The following is a 21,185-nucleotide window of genomic DNA, read 5'->3' as shown; positions in this document are numbered from 1 at the left end:
CGACGGGAAAGTTTCGGTCTTTTCACGCCTTCAGTCCATCAAGAGCTGTAAGACATGGCGTCCGCTAACCAGTGGGAAGTTGTAGGCAAGGGGAAGAAAGGGAAACCTCAGGTTCAGCCTATGACTAAATCGCAGAGGAAGCAGTTCTTAGAGAAAATGCCTCGGATTGAAGCAAAAGGTGAGGTTTAAACTATGAACATTTATTTAGGATTGCATGCCATTTGGTGGAAGTAGCCAGGGGCGCGTGATTTCAATTTGCGTTGAAATCTGGTTGTCACGTCATCACTTTTATTTTCGTATGGTATAATCTGCAACATTTTAGGAATATGTTGCAGAGTACTTGGTACGCATTGTTATGGGAAATTTAATGAGGTGCTATCGTTTTATGTTTTAAGAAACTTTATAATTTATTTCACGATGTCGACTGTTCTATGTACAGAAACGAAACCGAGTTTTAACGATCGCGCAAAAAAATAAAGCTTTGGAGTTGAGATTAAGATGAAGTATTTTTTTTAATTGTATGCCATATGTTGACATAGTTTTCCTTAGAAAGTCTTTCTGAGCGATCGATCATCTGTAGACTACCAAAAATTAAGGATAAGATGTAAGACAAAAATAAGTAGTTTAACGTTCGAGATGAATACTTTTTAAATGATTATATGCATGTTGATTTAGTTGTTAAAGTTAGCTACATGACTTTGGAAATATGAACAATCGATGAAAAAAAATACTAAGGTTTTCTAGTAGCAGCCTTTTCCAACCGCCATATCCTAAAAGTATTATTTTGATAATTATGTTGTTTCTTAGTGTATGTAAATGATCGTTACTTAAAACAAATTAGTATGCCAGAAAAGTATGTTAAGCTGATATCAGTCAGTATATGCAAATATTCAGACAAGTAAATGAGTTGAATCAGACAAGAACAGAATAATTAAACTATGCGCAGTTATTGTTAAGGAGGAAAATTCCAGGTTTAGAACTAGCAGGGAATATTTCTGAAATTGTTTTTTGTTTCATTATATATGTTCTGCAGTAGTTTCACGAAATCATGTAATTTAACATAATGATTCTGTGAGTTGTAGTTTATATAAAATGTGTTGCAGATCCAGTAAAAGAAGACCGTACCATATATGATGCATTCAATGCATCAGATGGTCCCACAGAAAAAAATGTTCGTCCTAGTGCAGGAGATGCTGGTGGAAAGAAAGGTGCACAGGTTTCCAAGAAGAAAAAGCCCGAACAAAATGGAAAACATGTCTTAAAGCCATTGCCCATTGATGAGGCACTTGCAAAGGTATATTGAACAAAGTACTTGTAAGATATGATTATCTGCTTTGAATAAACTTTAGTTATTTTTTTCTATAATTAGATTGCTAAATTATCATTTTGGTTTTTATGTTTTTGTATTTTTACATTAGACAGTGTTAGTCATAATTGGAAGGGATATTCCTGATATATGTTGATTCCCGAAGCAGAAGGAGGCATTAACATGTTTTTGATGAGGGATGTTTACAAGAAGTAACTTTGCTGCCATGTTAAGAATCATTCTTTCATTCCCTCTTTAGTTGGCGAAGCTTCCTTAGCTCTTTTTATATACTTTCTTTGTTTTCTTTTTACTTGTGTAGAAGTCTAGTTTGGGAGAGTTGCTCAGGTTTGAGATTGAAGACTACATGTCAGAAGAAAGCATGTGTATCTGTAATCTCTATTGTGTTTAATCATGTCTATTTCTTTTATAAAACAAAATAGTTATAATTACTGTTTTCTTTTTTTTTTTTTTTTTTCTCGATGTGAGAAAAAAGATTTTTCTTTCTGGCAATAAATACCGATAAAGTAGCTGGGGTTGATTTTTGCTGATAATGCATTCAGCAGTAAATTTATTTTCAACTTTTGATCTCTCACTTTATTTGTGTCAATGTAATGAGATGAAACATTTGTATTTTTGTGGTCCTTTAATATCTAACCCTGACAACTTGTGTTTAGTAATGGGAATACCACACTTCAAGTAAAGAGGAAGATAAAAACTCTGCTGGTACCATGCACCTTGCCTGTTCATTAGCTCGTTTATTTGTCTCTACTCCACAGTCTCTTTCCCCAAATGCCTTTTGCTTTTTGAGAATGCTCTCTTGCATTATGTTGTCAAAATTTGTTCTGCACAATAATATGTTGAAATTTCTTCTGCATAGTATTTGTTCACTTTAGGGCACTAGCAGCATTTAAAAACAGAAAAAAACATAAACAGGGCATTGCATATAAACCATATACCGCAAGAATATTTCTGCCAAATTGTGTGAGATCAGGCAAAGGTGCTCATCATAAACACATATACATGATCACCATCTAGATCAGACCTGGGCAAGGATTAATAGGCCGGATCAGGCCCGCCTCCTGTCTCTGACCGGCCCGCCCGCTGGCCCGCCCGTCAGTATATATACTACACATACAGTATTGGGTAAAACTGAGTTAACTGTATTAGTCCAGCCCTCTGAAACCATCGCAATTTCTCATGCGGCCCCATGAGAAAATTAATTGCCCACCCCTGATCTAGATTATTTATAAGATTTACATTTTAACAGATTGACCATGCAGAATTGGAGTCCATTTTAAGCCAGTCTCAGCTACGTTTCCCCGATAATCAGGATGTTTGGCTTAAAGACCTTGCTTCATATCTCAACATAAAGCTGGAGAAAGTGCAGGAACCTGAGGGAGCTTTTAAAGGCAGAGAGAAAGGTACAGAGCCATAGCTAAGTGACAGGAATTTAGTTGTTTATAAACCACTTGTCTTTTACACTTAGTATCCATTTAATAATAGATTTGGAGAACTGCCTTTTTGTAGTCCAACCCTTTGCATTGACCTATGCATGCAAATTTCCCCATTATTTTCTTATGACAAAATAAAAATTTTTAGGCACTTGTTCTCAGTTGTCATTCTTAAAATAATTTATATTAGATAATCTTTTATTTAAAACTGAAAATCTCTTATAAGCTGTAACATTTACCCAAAGAGGTTATTGTTTATTTTCTATAGATTATCCGATGGCGCGGCTGTCCGGGGGATGTAAAAAAGTGATTTTTAATGTGTTCAGAAAATGCTCAAAAGAAAATTTGGATCACCTATTTTACCACTGCGTTCAGGGCATGATCACAGAGAGTAGTAAAGGTATGGTCAACAAGTGTAAGTTTAACTATTTACATGAAGAGAACTGTTTTTTTTTTATTGTGGAAAAGTGGAAGTGATCAAGCAGTTTTAAATATGATGCATGGATGTTAAAATGTATCTTTTGCCCAAAGAAAGGTTGATTTAAAAAAATTTACGTTATTACACATTTGTATAGGCATGTCTGTCATTGGCTACAAGGTCTTTCTGCAAATGCTGGCTCATTATAAACCTAACATCGTTCTTCAAAGACTACCACAGGTGAGTCTTCCTGGAATATTAAAGTGCTGTTTTGTATTTACCATTGTTCAAGTCTAGAAGATGGATTCATCTGCGGCTAATCCATTTTGATTAAATTCTGGGGTGAAAGGCAGTGATGAGTATGGCCCCGAACATCTCCCTCAATGTCAGGCTGAGAAGATCAGTTGCCAACCTACACAGCCTACTCAAAACACGATGTGGGACATAGTTAAATGCAGAAAAAGCTTTTGTTCTCCTTTTCTATCATTATTTAAACAAGTTATGCCAGAGATGAAATTAATGTGTTTAACTGGGACTTGTGCACCCAGATAATTGTCATCAGTTGCATTTTCTTATGAGTATGTTTTCGTTTTACTCAAATGTAATATGTTGCTCTTTACAAACTATTAGTAGTGTTACAGATATATAACCACCATATTTGCTTGCATACTCATTCACTCATGGGCAGCGCACACACATGATATAGCTTAATAGGTAACATGCTTTCTTTTTTTAAAAAAAACATTCTCTTTTGTTACATTGAACAGTACCTGGAACTGTTGAAAACATCTCAGAACCGTCCAGCACAATGCCTATCTATCCTGTGGGTGCTTGGCCAGTGTGGAATTACTGATCTTCGCTGTGGTCTTAGAGGTAATCTTAGACAAAATAGATCTCTGCCTTATGTTTATATCAGAGATGATAAAAGATCACAGCAAATTATCGTAAAACACAAGTCCATGAGGATCAGAAAAAAAACTTTACAAGTTGGTGGAGTTTGATAAATGATTTTCATATTCTGAAAAAGTCGGTATTTGAAGAAATTCACTAGAAAATGAGGAAGAAGGGGGAAAATTCAAAATATTAATGTGGAATAGTTTCTCCTGCTGATTTCAATATCATTATTTGTTGTTGCACATTGTCATCTATACATTAACAGTGATGTAAATGTCAGATTATTTTAGTAACTGTGGCTCACAAAAAAGTCTTTTTAAAAGCCATTTTGCCATGGCTGCGAATAGGGCTATATGACAAAAAAAAGCACCACGGGTTCTCTTTGCAACAAGGAAGGAAACTGTCAAAGATGGGTATTGATTCAGTATGCAGTAATGCTGAAACAATACAGTAGAGATTATTATATGATTTGGCAGGATTAGTGCAAAATTTCACTGAAGGGTGCAAAGTATGAGAGCGTGCACAGGTCTTGATGGCTTAAAATAGATAGAACTGTATCATACAGGGTATGACACAAATTGATAATGGGAATGTAATACAGAAGCTGTTAATATAGTTTTAGGTTTTGAGGTGACTAATAATCAATGCTTAGATCAGTAATAGAAAAGAGCAGTCAATCTCTACAGTCCTTTAATTTTGAAATAACAATAAGTGCTGCACATATATAGAAAAAAAACCCAGTGAAAATTGAAAAAGTCAGGAATTTATTTTCTGATAGTACTAAGTAGTCTGGACCATAAGAACTATAAAAAGAATAAAATGTAAAGTATGTTTGCATGATCATGCTTATCATGAATGAGTGAGAGATCGGGGGGGGGGGGAGGAAAGCAGTGGGGACAGTGGAGGTGGGTTCTTAAGTGGGGTAGGGAGAATCAGCCATACAGATCAGAAGCAACAGACATTGGATTGAAACAGTCTTCTGTTTATTTCCATATTTTAGTGTGGCTAGATATCATGCTGCCGTGTTTGGGAATTCGATCTGTTGCTGCTTACCCGGTGGAGTACATTGAGAATCTCTTCCAGTAAGTGATGTAGGTTAGGTTAGTTTGTTGTGATTTGCTGTTTGGTTTTAAGTATATGCCTTTAAGATCTATTGAAATTCTTAAGAGATTTGTGAATCTTGGACTTTTAGGCATGATTTTGTCTAAAAATTTTGTCTGAGTTTTCTTGTTGCTGCAGTAAAATAGAAAGCCATGATTGAGCTGTGTTTTTAAAGTTTTCTGCCTGAAACCTAGGGCAATTTGTTGCTGGTGAAGTGTAGTAATATAAAAGGCCAGGTTGGCAACATGTATTTTCCGCTCTTAGAATGCTCATATTATGCTGTGCAGGTGGCACAAATATACTCAGGAGGCCTACAAGGAAATGGGAATGCGTGACTATTTCCATGTGCTGGACACAGTCTTCTCACCGAATGTTGCCATCCCGACAGACCTCCGCAAGCGGCTCCAGGCAGTCTACCCTGACATTCGGGTAGGCACATGTGACAGCTGTTGATAATTTTTGTTTTCATTAAAACATTTTTTATGTGTTATTTTTCTTTCTATTACTATTTTCAGCAGTACAAAGAGAGTAAAATTACCTCCTTTTTAAAGTGGATTTAGACCATGCAGTATCATTTTTAGCTTGTAATTTTAAATTTAATGAAATGCTGCAAATATTGCATTTTTACAGACCATTGCCTATGGAGCCAATCCATCTTCCAATCTTCACAATTTCTTTGCTTCTTATCTACGGAGAGCAGAACCTTCTGCACCACTGATCATGAAGCAGGAGGTAAAAACATGAAACATCTTGAAATATCTGTGCTTGTAACTGTAGTCTTTGCAAAGTGAGATCTCTGCCTACATATCACATCATGTTTTAAAGTTTTACTGTCAGATATAAATACCTTAAAAACTGAAACTGCTGAAGCATACATAATATTTCCTTGATCCTCTAGTCTCTTAGAACATTTGAAAGAGAAGAAGTCATTTATTTATTGAGAACACATACAACATAAAGCAGTAAAAGCAACAGCAGACTGTGAACTTGTTGTTTTAAATGTGGGTTTTAGATGTTGAATATAGTAAGTTAGGAATCACTGGGTTAACAGAATGCAAAAGATTTAGATGCATTAATGTTAGTCCGTCTACTGACTGTACATCTGTAGGTGCTGTCCTGTCTGATGCAATGCTTGGTGAAAGATAAACAGTCGAGGAGCACCTGGTGTCAGATGTACACTAAGCATCTGCGACAGTCAGGGTAATGATGCCGCCACCACCATGTCCTTTACATTTCACACATTCTGGTTTTGTTGTAAATTTTAGGCTATAATGTAGTGATGGAGTGCAGTGTTTGCATGTTTGTATAATGACATACAGTTGTCATTCTGACGGTGTAAATATCTGATAATGCTTTTATGACAGTTTGTGTTTTTATCAGTAGTAAAAGTTTTAACATAAAATCTTGTATTAAAATTGTGACTAGACTGATAAATTCAGCACCATCTTCAAGTTTTGGGACCAGTTAGGAAAAAAGCCTTCAAAATCTGGCCTTTTCAGAGTTTTATATATATTTAAAAGTATGAAGCTTTTATTTCTTCGGTGTAAAAAGTGGAACACTTATTAATTTTAAAAGTACTAAAATACTTCTATTGCGGCCCAAGGAATAAACTTATACTTCAGATTTGCGGTTTTCACAGCAGCCAAAATGGTGTATCAAAAGGTACATTCAATGTACTTGAAGGTTGCCGTGGAAAGAGGGGAGTGCTTCACCCTTGCAGGGTTTGATTATGACTGGTATATATGTGAGATGTTCATGTTGCAGAGTTTTGCTACAGCATTTGCTGGAGAACTGGGATCATCTTAGCACAGCCAACCGCCAGATGCTGAGAGAGATGCTAAGGTCCTTTTCAGTCACAAACGAGGAGCTGGCCTCTCAAGGTCGTACATCACAAGAAGGATTTGAACTGTGCAACGTTGCTACCCAGGTATTAAAGTCTTGCATGTCACAGGCATTTGTAACTAACTTCAAATCAACTTTTTCCATCCTCCCACTTATTTTATCTTAATTTTATTGTATTTTTGTGTTAGGTTGACATTTTTTGCAGTATTCTTCATATTTTCCTTAAGTAGCTGCTTCTAGTTCCCAAGCATGTCCCTTTCAAAATTATAAGCTTTAACATTTCAGAATAGTAATCTTTATGCAAACATATGCTATTTTCTTGCAGATATATATTTTTTTCCTAGATGCACTTGTAGGTACATTGTTTTTATTTTTTTCTGGAAGAGAATGGAGTAGATGCTGGGGTGAGAATAGTCATGAACATTTTGACTAGGTCACAAAATTAGTAAAAGAATGTTTTCTGTGAAATATTTTAGCCCTGGTCTAATGTTTTATTTATATGTAGGCAAATGGAAAGTATTATTAATCTGGTACTTTTATTTTTGGTGTATTATAAGGTAACCTTAGATTATTGGGGTTCTGTGTTAAAGCAAGAAGTGAACAATAATTATTGGGTTTGTAATAAACTTTTTCATCATATGATGTGTGTGTATATTATGAGAGCTTATATTTTTGGAAAAAAAAGCAAATCTACAGTCATCTACACTCATTTTGTTTTTTCCAGGAACTGCTACAAAAAGCAAATCAGAGCCGTTTTCTATGGGGTTTTCTCATCTTCTTTTCCCTGTCAGTCTTAGTAGCAGTGGTGGTGTACGATGTTTTGACCAGTCCCAACATTAGAGGTATGCTGATAAATTAAAAATGTGAATGATCATGGTGTTTTAAAGCAACCTGTGAACTAAAATTATTATCAAATTATTTATAGTAAATGTTCTTAAATGTTAGACTTTAATTTAACAACATCTCTCTTGCACAAGGCCTTATCTTTCTTTAAGAAATATTTATTCAGATTCTAAGCAAAACGCTTGCACAAGCCAGACAGTGAACTCCAATCAAGAAGAATGAAACTGAGCAATGGTTTTCTGAGTCAAATTTTGTTAATGGAAAATGTGCATATCGTATGTTACCAATTATTAAACAATGGCTTCTGCTGTCACCTTTAGCCACTGTGGCGCCCTTTTGTTACTGCCTGTTGACACAATAGAGTCACGATTTCACAGTCAATACCCAACATGATGCATGTTAATGACTGAACTTAGCTGGGATTGTTTAGGCTGATAATAAGACAAAGCCAAAAGACAAGCAAATATGCTGTTCAGTTTCCTATCACTGGCAGATATGATGCACTGCATGTAGTACTCTAATAGTGGCAACAAAATGTTAAAATACCTTCTAGATCCAAAGGCAAAGTTTTGTTTCTTTATCCTCTCTTCTCAAGTTCATATTTACCAGACATGTACACATATAAATGTATGCACATGCCACACCACTAATTTGTGTTTAACATACTTCTGGTTCATTGATCAGCCTCAAGGACTGTAAAATTCGTTGAAGATTATGGATTGCTGAATGCTATTGAGCAAGCCTGGAACCGCATCACAGTCTTTGGCAATGTGGTCATAGGGTATGTTCAGCTGTTGACACCATTATTCTGACATGGATTTAAAGGCATTTTTCATGCCACCATTGAGATCAAAAAGAGATTGTTTGGGTTAGGGTTAGGTTAAGAGGTTGGTTTATTTTCAGTTGACTTTTGATGTTCTTGCAATGCCTGAGGCACTTTTTTTGATATAACAATAAATTATAGTGAGCCTTTATGAGATACAGCAGCAACATTTTAGTATGTGAGGCCTATGAAAGTAAAATGGTTACTGTGTTTCCCTGTCAGTGTTGAGCATTGTGTCCTTTTGTTATAGCTGGCCATATACACTATTAGTTGCTTATGTTCAGATGGTGCAGACAGAATTTCCCTTGCTGCTTCCACCACGTTCAGGAGACACTGGGGCCATGGGTCAGGCAGGCGTGGCAACTGTCTTTGGACTTTGGCACATACATTGTCAATGTTTCGCACCCTCACAGGCTGTGGGCTGTGGACAAGATGCAGCAGGCACTTCAGTGGGTGAGCATGCAGCTTGTTTGGTTAGAGAGGAGGTCCCAAGTACAATTAAGTCAATGCATAGCTCTTGACATTGATTAAGGCATATGTATTAGTGTACCTGATGCCGCATTGATCTTTGTAGATGTTGTGAGCCTGTTTTTATTTGGGGTACAGTGCTATTTATGTTCTCTGATCATTGTCAAACAAAATTGTATAGATTATACATCTGATTTGAATGACCCACATTACTATGTTTGGTGTGTTGTAATCATCATTTTTGTTGGAAAATGTTCTCTCCCTATAAAATGTTTAGGTGGATTTTACAAGGTCCTATTTTGTCATTTAGAGACTAATGTATAATCAGACTTAATTGTGCACAACTTTTCTGTGTTCAATACAAAGTCAAACAGAATCTTAACTCAAATTTTAATGGTTATCCAGAGATACCAAAAGAGCACCTGCTTTTAAAGGTCTGTTTCCTTTAAAGGTGTACAGTTTGTCACCTGAGTCCTGGGAGCAGTGTCGAACTTGGTTGTGGTTGAGTTGGGATTACTTGAAAGACTACACACATTGGATATGGAAACATGTGTTGCACCTGCTGTTCTCTCTCCAGCACTGGTTGGAGGACCATGTTTTTATGTAAGCAGTTTGTTAATGTGATGCAACGCACAGGCTCAGCTGATAAGCAGGCCCTAAGTCCATATGCCAAGTCCTAGGCTTGCAATGAAAGGTTGAAAAACTGGTGGGCTAATATGATGCCTTTGTTTCAGTTTTCTTAGGCTAAATTGGAGAGATGTAGTATTTTTAGGAGCTTTTTGTGGTAGGGGGAAGTGAAATCACAAGCTTTTAGATGGAGACAATAAAGAGAAATCATTTACCAATAGCATCTTTGCCTGTACTTACCTGTTCACAGCTGCTTTGGGGGATATGGAAATCACGTTTGGAAACTTGTACTGATGGAGGGAATTAAATATGCAAGTACGTAACAGGCAGCCTCTTTCTCTTGCAGTGGAAACTTTACAACAGACAAATTACAGCAGACGGCTGTGTGGGGCGTTGAACAGATGCAGCACTACACAGTCTCTTTCTTCTCCTGGTGCAGTCAGATGCTGTCTGCTGGTGGCAAGTAGCTTCAGCTCACAGTCACAAGCATGAACTGTTAACTTACACCAAAAGACTCATTTTATTTATTGGATATAAAATCTTGGCTAGCTGTGTTAAAAATTGATGTCTTGTTTTCATATCCATATCCCACCTCTCCATCAATGTACCGTGACAGTGGAAATTTGCTTAGTTTTTTGGATTTATTAAAAATTTTAAGCCACTACTGATATCAGTGGTATCCAGCCGAAATGAGGATGGTCCCATCATGTTCAGGCCTAAGTGGCACACATTACGTATGTCCAGTCTTTCTTTGATTTTTGATATCAGGTCCTAAATATTAGCACAATTCAGTAGAAGAATATTACTACTTATCAGAATTTTCCTAAGCAGCATGGTTACAGTTAGATGCAGACTTGGTAGATCTAATTTAAAAACATGTTCAGCTTGTGTTCAAGTTTTCTGCTGATCAAGTCAGAATATTTTTAAAAGGCCAGCAATATATAGATTCAATAGCAGTTGAACCTTTCCAACCTAAAAATGGGCTTCAGTTATTAAAATTACACAGATTTTGTATTCAACTTTGTGGATATGTGAGTGTGAGGGGGCTTGGCCAAAGAGTTCAGCCAAGTAGGGTTTTTCTGAAAATTATAATTAAGAATTCATTAGGTTTTTCCCGTAAAAAGATACTTCTTCCAGTCACGGGCTCTAAAACATAATACTTGCACTATGTTTTTAAAAAATGTTGGCTGCCTTCTAGACCCATTTTGAACAGCCCATTCAGAATTTTATGTGAGTCGTTCATTGAGTCTGTGTGTACTGGCACCATCAGCAAATCTTATTAAAATCTGTATAATAAGCTGTTGTCTTGTGTTCTCATCATGTACTGTTTTTCAGAACTGTTGGGTTTTGCAACAGTGTACAGTTAATGCAACTGCCATCAGCCTACTTGTTACAATAAGTTCTTTTTTTAAATTTTGTTTTCTGATAATCTGGTTCTGTAAATACTACACTATGATGAACCGGGTACAGTAAACCTTTGTTGCAATAGTGCTGTTTTAGCAAACATTATCTGGGTATTTTTTTGACCACATCTACCTGTTAGCCTGCTAGAACTGCCATTTCTTTGCTCAGACAGCTGAATATTACTCTGGTTTGATATGACTTTAGATCAGTCTTTGTAGATCAAAGTCTTAATACATGGAAGAATTGTGTGAAACTGAGGGAAAGTGATGCATTTTTGTCATTTTTTAGGATTTTCGGAGTGTGACTGACAAGGATAAAGCTTGCACCTTTAGTTTTATGCACCTCTTGAACATCAAGAACACGTGCAAAACAAATTTCGGGTATTCAGACAGTAAACAGGGTTTATATTAATCTATTGAAAACTTGTTAACTGCTTTAAAAAAAGAGTTTTTTTTTGCTGTGGTTGATGCCCTTCTGTTACCTTGGTCTGCAGCAGCCCAAGCAGCATTCTATTTAAGAGCATAAAATATCGAAAAATGTAAGTGGTTAACAATGTTAATGTCAAAGTTTAAAATGTATTAAATCTTAAGTACACCAATAGAACAGTTGTCCATGTCTTTTGGAAGCCTTTTTCTGCTCAAGTTTGATCATCTTACAACAAACCTTTTCTGATTTACAAATGTACCACAAAATGAAAAGATTATAAAATATCAGTTTGGGGCTATGGGTTGTAACAAGAATGTCAGCATTGTTAAGCAGTCACATCCTTCTTGTGCAAGTCATAATTTTGTGCACCTAGACACTGTTTACCCAGTTTATGGAGACAATGTGTTATGCTAAATTTTAACAAGCTTATGGTACTTGCCTTGATGCGACCACTGGGAATTTCTTTCCTGGTACTATCTGCACCACAACATATTAAATATGAGCCCCATTTTTGTTTTCTCACGATTTTTACAATCTTCTGCAAGTAGGGCCATTGTATATTCGGTTTCAATCAACATCAAGCCACATTCGATGAGTTGCTGGTTTAGATAATTTTCCCTAGTCCACCCTACTTTTTGGTGTTTCCAAATTTTAATCTGAAAACATTAAAAAAAGCACATCTTTGTCTCCTTGGGGATATCTTAAACTCAGATGTACATCTTTTCTTTTCAGAGATATTTTAAAGTCAAGGTTCTGTACAATGTATTACTCATTTTTAAATTTGGAAAGTAAAAAGTAAAGACTTTCAAGCCATTTCATGTTCCTCTGCCATGTGGGATTCATCTACTTAAATCTTTGAGAAGTTCAAAATATTTTAATATATGATGTGAAAATAGCTCAGATTGTCCTGTTTATATTGGTATTTACAAAGTGAAAGGACTTGTATTACTGAAACTTGCATAGGTTTTTTTTTTAAAAAAAAAAGTTTAATTACTTTGATGGAGAAGAGTGAACAGTTAAGAAACTAATTACTGGTCACAAAGAGCATGAATGTTCCAGTGCCATATAAAAGACTAGATTGAACTGAATCATGGTTATGTTGGCCTGATGTTACTGAAGACCCAACTCCATGTGCATCTTTACACTGTTATAAAACAGAGTGTAATTTTCAAATGGCATTTATTAAAGCAAACTGTAAACACAGATGAGTTGCTTGGTATTTATGTTTACTGAGTTTTTTTTATGATGTGTGCTTGGAGATGCAAGAAAGGTGCATACATCTTTTGATTAATTTAGATATCCAAGCAGATACAGTCATTGAAAGTACAAGGTATCTTCAGATTGGGTGCTAGCATTGCCATAGACCTCAACATGAATGAAATCTACCAATCAAACACTTTAATTGAATGGATGTTAAGGTAAAATGATAACTGTTAGCCTCTTTGTGCTTTTCTTCAACATGGTTGTCTAGCTTTGATGGCCTGCTTATTAGCTGACTATTGTGTCCACATGATGACTTTTGAGCTTGTCACCCATACAATAATATAACTTTGTGTCCTCTCTAGGTGTCTCTACACGTAGCACCTGTCTACAGTGGCTAGTTGCTTTGTTGTGATATTAGCTCAAACACTAATCATGAAGACTTCTTATAAAATGAAAATTAGTAGATACAATTATTTGTAAACTGTAGGATCCTTTGCTGTTCATGCTGATTTGTGCTAATGTTAATAACAAAAATACATGCTGATGAAAATCTAAATCACATACACGCTGCATCAAGATTTGTTAAAAAAGAGCCTGAGGGTGTTCTCGTACATAATCTGGGCCAGCTCCTCCTCATCTTCCTGCCTTGCAGCAGCCATCACTTCAAGGACTTGGCTGTAGACAGATAATATAATGACAAAATAATCATCTGGCCGGCACATTAGAAATGTCTTTCATACCATGTGGGAACTTTATGGCCTGAAGGTTAACTCAAATTATAAACACAAATTTCATAGTAAAAGGTTTCTGGTTGATTAAGACTGACCCAGGCATGTGACTGGAAAACTCTCTTAAGTATCTGAAAGGCTACTAATGGACCGCTGACCAAATGGAAATTCAGATAATATAAATCATAGATTCTTTGCAGACTGTAGGAGCTCTCTTTATGTGGTTAAATATTTTCCCATGAGACCATGTTAAGTGTAGTTTCATTCTTTGACTCACCACACTACCATTTACTTTAGTGTTTACTTTTCATATTGTTGGAGATATTTATATTCTTGGAATTGGTATTAGGGGTATCCGACTTAAGGCACAAGAAAAAAATGATCAATGAACTAGGAAATTCACTTTTGAATTCACCTTTTATGTTAAAATATAGTAATAACTAAAGCACATTTCACTTTTTTTTAAACTGCTAACTATTAAATTATCAATAATCTTGAACTTTATGTTTGACTTTGAATTATCTGTAAATAAGGTAGTAAAAGGTTTTTCACTACGTATCAGACACCTTATAAAAACAGCTTGCCCTAATGAAGTCTTACTTATTTTGGCATAAATGATCATCAAAGCATGACAGTTTATTGGATCAAATAATTATGAAGTGAGCCAAAATAACTGCAATGAGAATGTACAACAAACTTTCCTACATGATATGTGCTGGCTCATTTCTTCCCTTTATACAGCTTCCTTTCTCCCAGCGTTCTTTCTTCTTGCTGGGAAATGTCGTCTTAATGGATCTGAAGCCAGCATGAGTGGGTTTTATCTCACACCATGGAGCGTCTGCAATATTAATATAAATTATCATAATGGCAGTTCTAGAGTTAAAAACAACACTGAACAGTTTGGTTAGGACAAGTTCTAGATTTTACTTTACAGGCTTAACATTTAGACAAATTTGCTAACTACAGGAAAAATGTGTTAAATATAGAAGAATATAAAATTGTTAGTCTCAAAGCAAGGCGCTATTTAAAAGTCAAGATTTTTATTTCTAATAGACTTAAGCAAAACTGATTAGATTGATCTTACCAGTCTCTATCATCAAACGATCACAAGGGATGGAGCACATGACATCCAAGTTATCTTGTGTCTTCAAAGAGCTGTCAAAAAACATCAGTTTAATTGTGCATATTAATACCAATGGAACTCCTCTAATCTTCAACAATTATTTACTGACATCTTGTTAATGAGGCAGGGATGTCTTTTTCACTATGCATAAGGCAATAAGGTGACTAAAAAAAATAAAATTAGTGTGGTTGGTTTTGCTACAGAAGATTACTGGCATGAGGCTTAGGCCAGTGATTTATAAACTCCTGCCATCTCAGTGATGTGTGCTTGACAACTAAGAGAAGATATATGGAAATAGGAGGAAAGAGCTGGGCTTTGTCTTTTAAATGTTATGTTACAGACATATTAGTTGTAAGACCTCCAGACTATGGGACCTACAAAGTGGTGATAATTATGCTGTTGACATGGCACTGACCCTCACCATCCATTGATGCCGATATAAAAACCTTGATCCAAGATCCACGCAGCTTCTTGTTTGGTACCTGTAAAAGAATGAACCTGCAAGAGACAACCAGCATTTCTTACAATTTCAGAAACAGTATAATTGTACAAGGCAGCAAAAAAAAACCCCAACAATCTGTATTTCTTTGCCTCATCTTTTACAACATTCTTGATGACATACTGTTTTTGAGAGGATAGGGGAAGCTGTCCCGTTTTGAACTACAGTTGAGTCTATAAACAGATAAGACTTTGGTGTCAGCAGAATGAATGAGATGCAAATGGTTACCCATAAACTTGAACCCAGTACCACTGTTGTGCTTACACAATAATTGCCTCTTAAAGGTGCTGCCTGGCTTGTACTAACCCTGCATTATTCATTATAGAGTTATATTCTGGTACAAATTCTAAGCAGATAAAGAGGAAAAAGAATAATTTGACTGACCACGCCTCCAGATATTTTGTCACGATTTCTGGCAACAATTTCGCAGAAATCACTAGCAGCACTGCGCATGTGAAGGAACAGAGGCAGCTTTGTAGATTCTGCTGCTTCCATCTGCCTTTCAAAATATCTGCAAAGGTGATACATTCTTACTTTTCCTGCAGCATTAAGAACACTCAAAATGTACTGCAGATCATATCCACTCTATAACACAAAAAATGATCTTATAATAGAACCTTGATCTCAGTGTTAAGTGCAAACTTATTTACTTAAGGATAATTTCATTAAATTTACAAACAAGACTTGAACAGGCTGGGGAGATCAGATGTATCTCTTAAAAAAAAAAACCCACATTATTGAGGAGCTATGAAAGAGAATCAGACAAATAATTAAGCTCCCTAAAGACTTGGCCACAGGGAAAAGATGCAAGACTGAAGTGGAGGTGGCATGTCTCATGATCGTTAAGACTGGAAAAGATGATATTGCAGGGAATTAAAATGCACAGAAAGGTAGATGAAGAGGAAGGTAACATTCAAGAGAAAAGCTGACCTGTAATTCAGTGTTCAGTATTGGAAAGGTTTCAGAAAGATGGTGACTGCTGTTGGTGCTACCACCAGGTGCCCTTACAGCTAATCAAGGCTAATGAATGTATGATAAGCATGATGAATTTATAATAATATCATAATCATTAAGACACTTACTTTTTCTGTATCTCTGGTTCACAAAACTGAGTTCTGTCATAATCTGAAACATAGATTTCAAGCTATGATTTCTGCAGATTTTCTATAAGTAGATATAAAAGAATTTTTCTATGAACAAAATGCTGATAATTTATGTATAAACATATGACTGATCTTGCTGATAGTTGTAAGTTAAACCTACAGGCTAGTTAACTCAGCAGTTATTTAGTATTACAATTAGAATATTAGCATTCAAACATTTGCGTTACACACTAACACGAATTCATTTACAGCTAAATCCAATTTAAATAATACTAATTTTTTTAAAAATCAAGTGCTGTTCTTGCTTTCTTTTAGAGATATTGCAGTTGGACGAAAATAAATAAGCCTCTGAATACATGCAGACTCTCTGCCATCCACTATTTTATTTTTCTAGCAAATCTACTTAGTTTTTCAAAAGATTGGAAAGATCACAAGGAATTTTTCTCAGTAGGAAGAGTTAAAATCTCATATATAAACGTTTATCAAACTGTTGTTGCTAATGTTAAAAAATTTTTTCGGATGAAGAACTGGTTTACTAATGTAGAGGTATGCACTGGTTGTCCCATGCAAGACTAGCTCGCCATTGCTCAATTATTTGACTCTTATTCTCTATGTTTTACATTTCATCTTCATGCAAAATCTAGCATTGATTATCAGCCCAAATATTTTTGTATGTATGAGATGTCCCTTGGCATAAAACAAACAATATGCTACTTGCTTGTTCTACGTACCAAGCCCACACTCCCCAAGGGCAGCAACTTTCTCACTGCTCTTCGCTAATTCAATGAGGTCACTCAGATACTTGTCTGGATCACCATGTTTATCAAACTCATTGCTTCGTGTGGGATGGCACCCTACAGTGCTGAAAAGACATTCTGAAAAACACATCAAATGCATTAATGATTTAAATACAGCTGAAATTTTGTTAAAAAAAAAAGTCTTAACAATGTTTTGCACGTCAATATGAATCTGAAAATTATTTCTTAATATTGAAAAATATTTAAAAACATTTGAAAAATATGTTCATGTTCATACCCACATTTGAACAATTCTTTGTCCTCAGTATCTAAAGTGTTAGGTGACAGAAGGGATTTGGTTCTACTTGTCCACATTAATTATACAAGCCAACGAGTGAAAATATTTTCCAGGTTCCTTACATCTATAGCTACTACTAGAGATAATGCACAAAATGCACCCAGTGACATCCTCTGTCTCCTCTTTCTCTTCCCCCACTCCCATGTTTCTATGTTACCTTCTGTTTCTGCCAGTTTTAGGGCATCTTTCGAGTCCTCTAGGTTCCCTCCAGTTATGATGATCTAAAAATAGTTATGAAATTTATTTATTAAAAAGCATAAAAAGAAAAGCTCTTATGTCATAATAAATGTTGACAGAAATCTGTACCATCAATAACAACAGTTTTAAGAAGCCTTAACCATACCCACTTCACCACCACACAAATACATATGCACACATGCACATCACCTTTTGGACGCCAACATCAGCAGCTCTTTGAAGAACATCTTTAAAATCATCTGAAAGAATAGTTGTAAGGCAACTTTAAATGTTTCAACTGATTTATTGACTGAGTACCCAATTATAGAAAATAGTAAAAACTCTGTACTTAGTAGAAATGCAAAAGTACAAACAATCAAAAATTTCAATATCAATACAATATAAAAAATATTAACCACAATAATCTCACCTTCATGTTTTTTTGTACGATGATAAAGTCCTCGGAATATAGGATCTATTAAAAAGTAGAAACAATTAAAATACAGTCATGATACTTTGCAACATTGTATAGCTTGTGATATAGGGTTCATTTAATGTGAAGCAATTAAATGAATGATAGCAATTCTTCAAAGCATACAAATACTGATATCAATGTGTCAATGTGTATGTTTTTAAGATGTAATGATATTGTAAAATGTTCATAAATTTTATAAATATTTAATTACCACCTGTGTAGTGTGCTATTGCCATTTTCTTCAAAATGAGAGCCACATGAATCCTTATACAAATGTGTTTAGGTCATTTTATTCTTGCATTTTCTATACACAACAAACAGAACGAAGTATGCTAAATTCCATGAACTTGTGTGTATAATTATGGATAAGCAGATCAGTGACTGTTGAGATATGGCATGATGGGGGAGGGATATGTCAATGAAGACAAAAAAATCATGTCTTTCATTTGAAAAAAAGAGAGAATTGATTACATAAGAATCTGCATGCATTTTTAAAAAAGGTACACAAATCCTGGGTTTATTAAAAGTTAAGATATAAGCTTACCTGTCAGATTTGCACCGATGTCTTGTCAGTTGACAGAAGCATTTTTCCATTGGAAAATTAAAAAATATGAATCAGGGAAACTTGTTTGAAAATACATAATTTAATTAAGACATATCCAAGTATTTATATAATTTTTTCAGAATTTGTTATGCTTTACATTATTCAGAACATACTCATAGGTTCAGCATAATGATACCTGGTTTAAAAACAGCATGTTCAGTATATGAGTGTGCAGACCTCACATTTCCACACCTTACTTCCTCTCTCTCTCTCACATACAAACACAGAAAGAGAGGGAGACAGACATACAACAAAGAAAGTTATGCGTCTGCCAAAAACAGAGTATACCTATGAATTTGAAGGCTGATGATATTACTTTAGTAGATGCCATCAGAACAGCCTTTACGATGTTATGCAGTCTGTTAAAATAATAAAGAATGGATCCACTTGTTTAGGAATAAGATTGCTGATCATTTAAGGGAGTGAAATTGAGTCAAGTGTCAATAAGACTACGAATCAAGCAGTGAAGCATGGCAGCATGACAGCTCGCATAAATCTTGACCAGACGACAGGAAACGTGTACGGGCGTATGCGCGTGGAAACGTTTTGTTTCAGCCCAGATAGATACTTTTTACTTAAGTCAGTTCATTCAATTCGTTTACGAATCTCTTATTATTAAAAAAAAAAAAAGATAAAATGTTCAATGTTGTTGTCGTCGACAGCTTTGTTTTCTCAGTTGCACGAGACGCGACATATAAATGAGTTGTTCCCCTTTGTTCCCTCTCTCAGCAAGAGAGGGAGAAAGAGTTGTGGGGTCAACACCACCACCACCACCACCGCGTTTTTTTTTTATTTTTAAAACGCATCTCGCAGCTTTCTGTTTGATTGTAACTGCTTTGTACCCAGAACAGCTCTCTCTGCGTCTTTATTTTATCACAGATTTCGAGCAAGTGACACTTACCTAGCTATTTGAACCATTTGTCAATAAAACTTTCAAATACTGCATTGGGAAACACTAAGGTAAACCAATGTATAATAATATATGTAATACGATCGACACAGGCTGAGAAAAAGAATGTAAATATTGCTTGAGGGCTGGAGCTCAGGATCTTCTTCGTGTGGTCTTATGGCCATCTACTTGTAATTTGGCTATTTTAATGCTGTTTCATCTTTCTCATAGTTATTTTCGTTGTGAAATGGAAAATAGCGTGTGCACGCTATAGAGGGGAGACGGTGGTGGAGCTCTTCTGTAATGTTTTTAATATTTCTTTACTAGAACTCACAAATAATAAAACATTATATATTATCACTACACACATAAAAATAGAATAGGTTCCTAGCGCGAAAACAAAGAAAGAGCAACTGCAGGCATTTGCATCGCACGTTTGCAGTCTAGTGGTTAAATGTATCTCTTGCACCGACCCGGCCGTCATGTTTGCCGCGTGTATACACAGTATACACACAGTATACGCACACGATGAGAGGTGATGGGGGAGAGCGTATTGTTCATACAGTTGCGATGTACTTCCACAGATCTGACGCCATTTTTAATTTACATTCAATATCACGAGAATGATGAATTCGTTATAGTACATCTCTCTGTTACATCCCGACTCCCCATCCCCACCCCCATCACCACACAGGGGGGGGGGGGATTGGTGTTTTACGCCGAGCCAGCAGCTGAGGCTATATTACGGCAAGCAGTCAGCCCTGTAAACAGATGCCACGTGCAGAGAAAGAACAGCGTGCCCGAGACGAGAAATGAACTCTGGGCAGCCAACCTTCACTGTATTGGTGACAGGCGATAACCGTTGCGCCACCGGACCGCTATCACCACACAGGGAGAGAAAGGATATGGTAGGTATAGATACAAAGGCATAGGGGAAAAGGGAGAAAAGTCAGACGGTGTTCTACGATTTTGTGTTCGACTTCTGACTGAGCAGGTTGAAAAACGCCCCTCTTCCGCCATCGACTTCTCGCCAGCAGATGAAAACTTTTTAAAAGTCAGTTAACTAAAACTACAATACATTCAAGTAAAGTTGACTAACTCTACAAAAAGTAAAAATTCAGATAAGGTTAAAAATTCTTTATGAACTGCATGTAATATATGTCTTCTTCTTGTTCCTATTTGCCCCCAGTGGAGCATAGGGCCGCAACCACACCCCACCATCGGACCCGGTTCTGGGCGTCCTTTTCCAGTTGGGACCATGTCATGCCAGCTGTCTCTGCCTCTCTGTGGACTGATCTCCTCCATGTCTGTCTGGGTCTCCCAACCCTGCGCCTCCCCTGTGGGTTCCATTCCAGAGCTTGTCTTGTTATGTTATATATGTGACATATAGTAATGTACGCATATATGCAGTTTTCAACATTTATTTAAATGTGATGTTATGCTTCCAGAGAGTAAACAGCTAAAATTCAACTCTAACCGTTCTGGGTAAGGCAGCAATGATTTTATACTAGTGTGTAATGTATGCAGGCAACATATATACAACTATAAAGTTACACATAGTTGAAATTTCTCAATTTAAAGTGTAAGGAAAACATTTACGAGAAGTCAAAATCATAAACATAAGAAATTTGAATGTACACATCATGCAATAAATTCAAACGCTGAACAGCAAATTATACAGCTTGG

The 21,185-nt window shown here is 36.0% G+C and overlaps 2 protein-coding genes across 3 annotated transcripts; one reads left to right on the top strand and one right to left on the bottom strand.

The window, feature by feature from the left end:
• The first annotated feature begins 20 nt into the window (after positions 1-20).
• LOC112573972 (transmembrane protein 214-B-like) lies at positions 21-12,806 on the top strand. The gene is made up of 16 exons (XM_025254724.1): positions 21-178; positions 1,104-1,294; positions 2,574-2,727; positions 3,026-3,157; positions 3,333-3,415; positions 3,943-4,048; positions 5,070-5,151; positions 5,458-5,599; positions 5,801-5,902; positions 6,279-6,370; positions 6,935-7,097; positions 7,737-7,854; positions 8,540-8,636; positions 8,963-9,131; positions 9,598-9,749; positions 10,120-12,806. The coding sequence occupies exons 1-16, from the start codon at positions 55-57 to the stop codon at positions 10,238-10,240; spliced, it is 2,028 nt and encodes a 675-aa protein (XP_025110509.1). The 5' UTR covers positions 21-54; the 3' UTR covers positions 10,241-12,806.
• On the bottom strand, positions 12,766-19,330 carry LOC112573977 (putative deoxyribonuclease TATDN1). 2 transcript variants are annotated; one of them, XM_025254731.1, is made up of 12 exons: positions 18,899-19,329; positions 18,551-18,571; positions 17,962-18,006; positions 17,742-17,791; positions 17,512-17,575; positions 16,991-17,134; positions 16,239-16,281; positions 15,541-15,667; positions 15,079-15,155; positions 14,619-14,689; positions 14,240-14,372; positions 12,766-13,481 (listed from the first exon to the last, which is right to left on the bottom strand). In XM_025254731.1, exons 1-12 carry the CDS (start codon positions 18,939-18,941, stop codon positions 13,379-13,381), a joined length of 921 nt encoding a protein of 306 aa, XP_025110516.1. In that variant the 5' UTR covers positions 18,942-19,329; the 3' UTR covers positions 12,766-13,378. The 2 variants fall into 2 exon arrangements, with proteins under 2 accessions (XP_025110516.1, XP_025110517.1); XM_025254732.1 differs by lacking the exon at positions 18,551-18,571 and having other exon boundaries at positions 18,899-19,330.
• Between the last annotated feature and the right edge of the window lie 1,855 nt (positions 19,331-21,185).

Source organism: Pomacea canaliculata, linkage group LG10 (genome assembly GCF_003073045.1).
Source record: "Pomacea canaliculata isolate SZHN2017 linkage group LG10, ASM307304v1, whole genome shotgun sequence".
In the NCBI taxonomy this organism is placed as follows: domain Eukaryota; kingdom Metazoa; phylum Mollusca; class Gastropoda; order Architaenioglossa; family Ampullariidae; genus Pomacea; species Pomacea canaliculata.
This window is presented reverse-complemented; position numbering and strand designations above follow the sequence as displayed.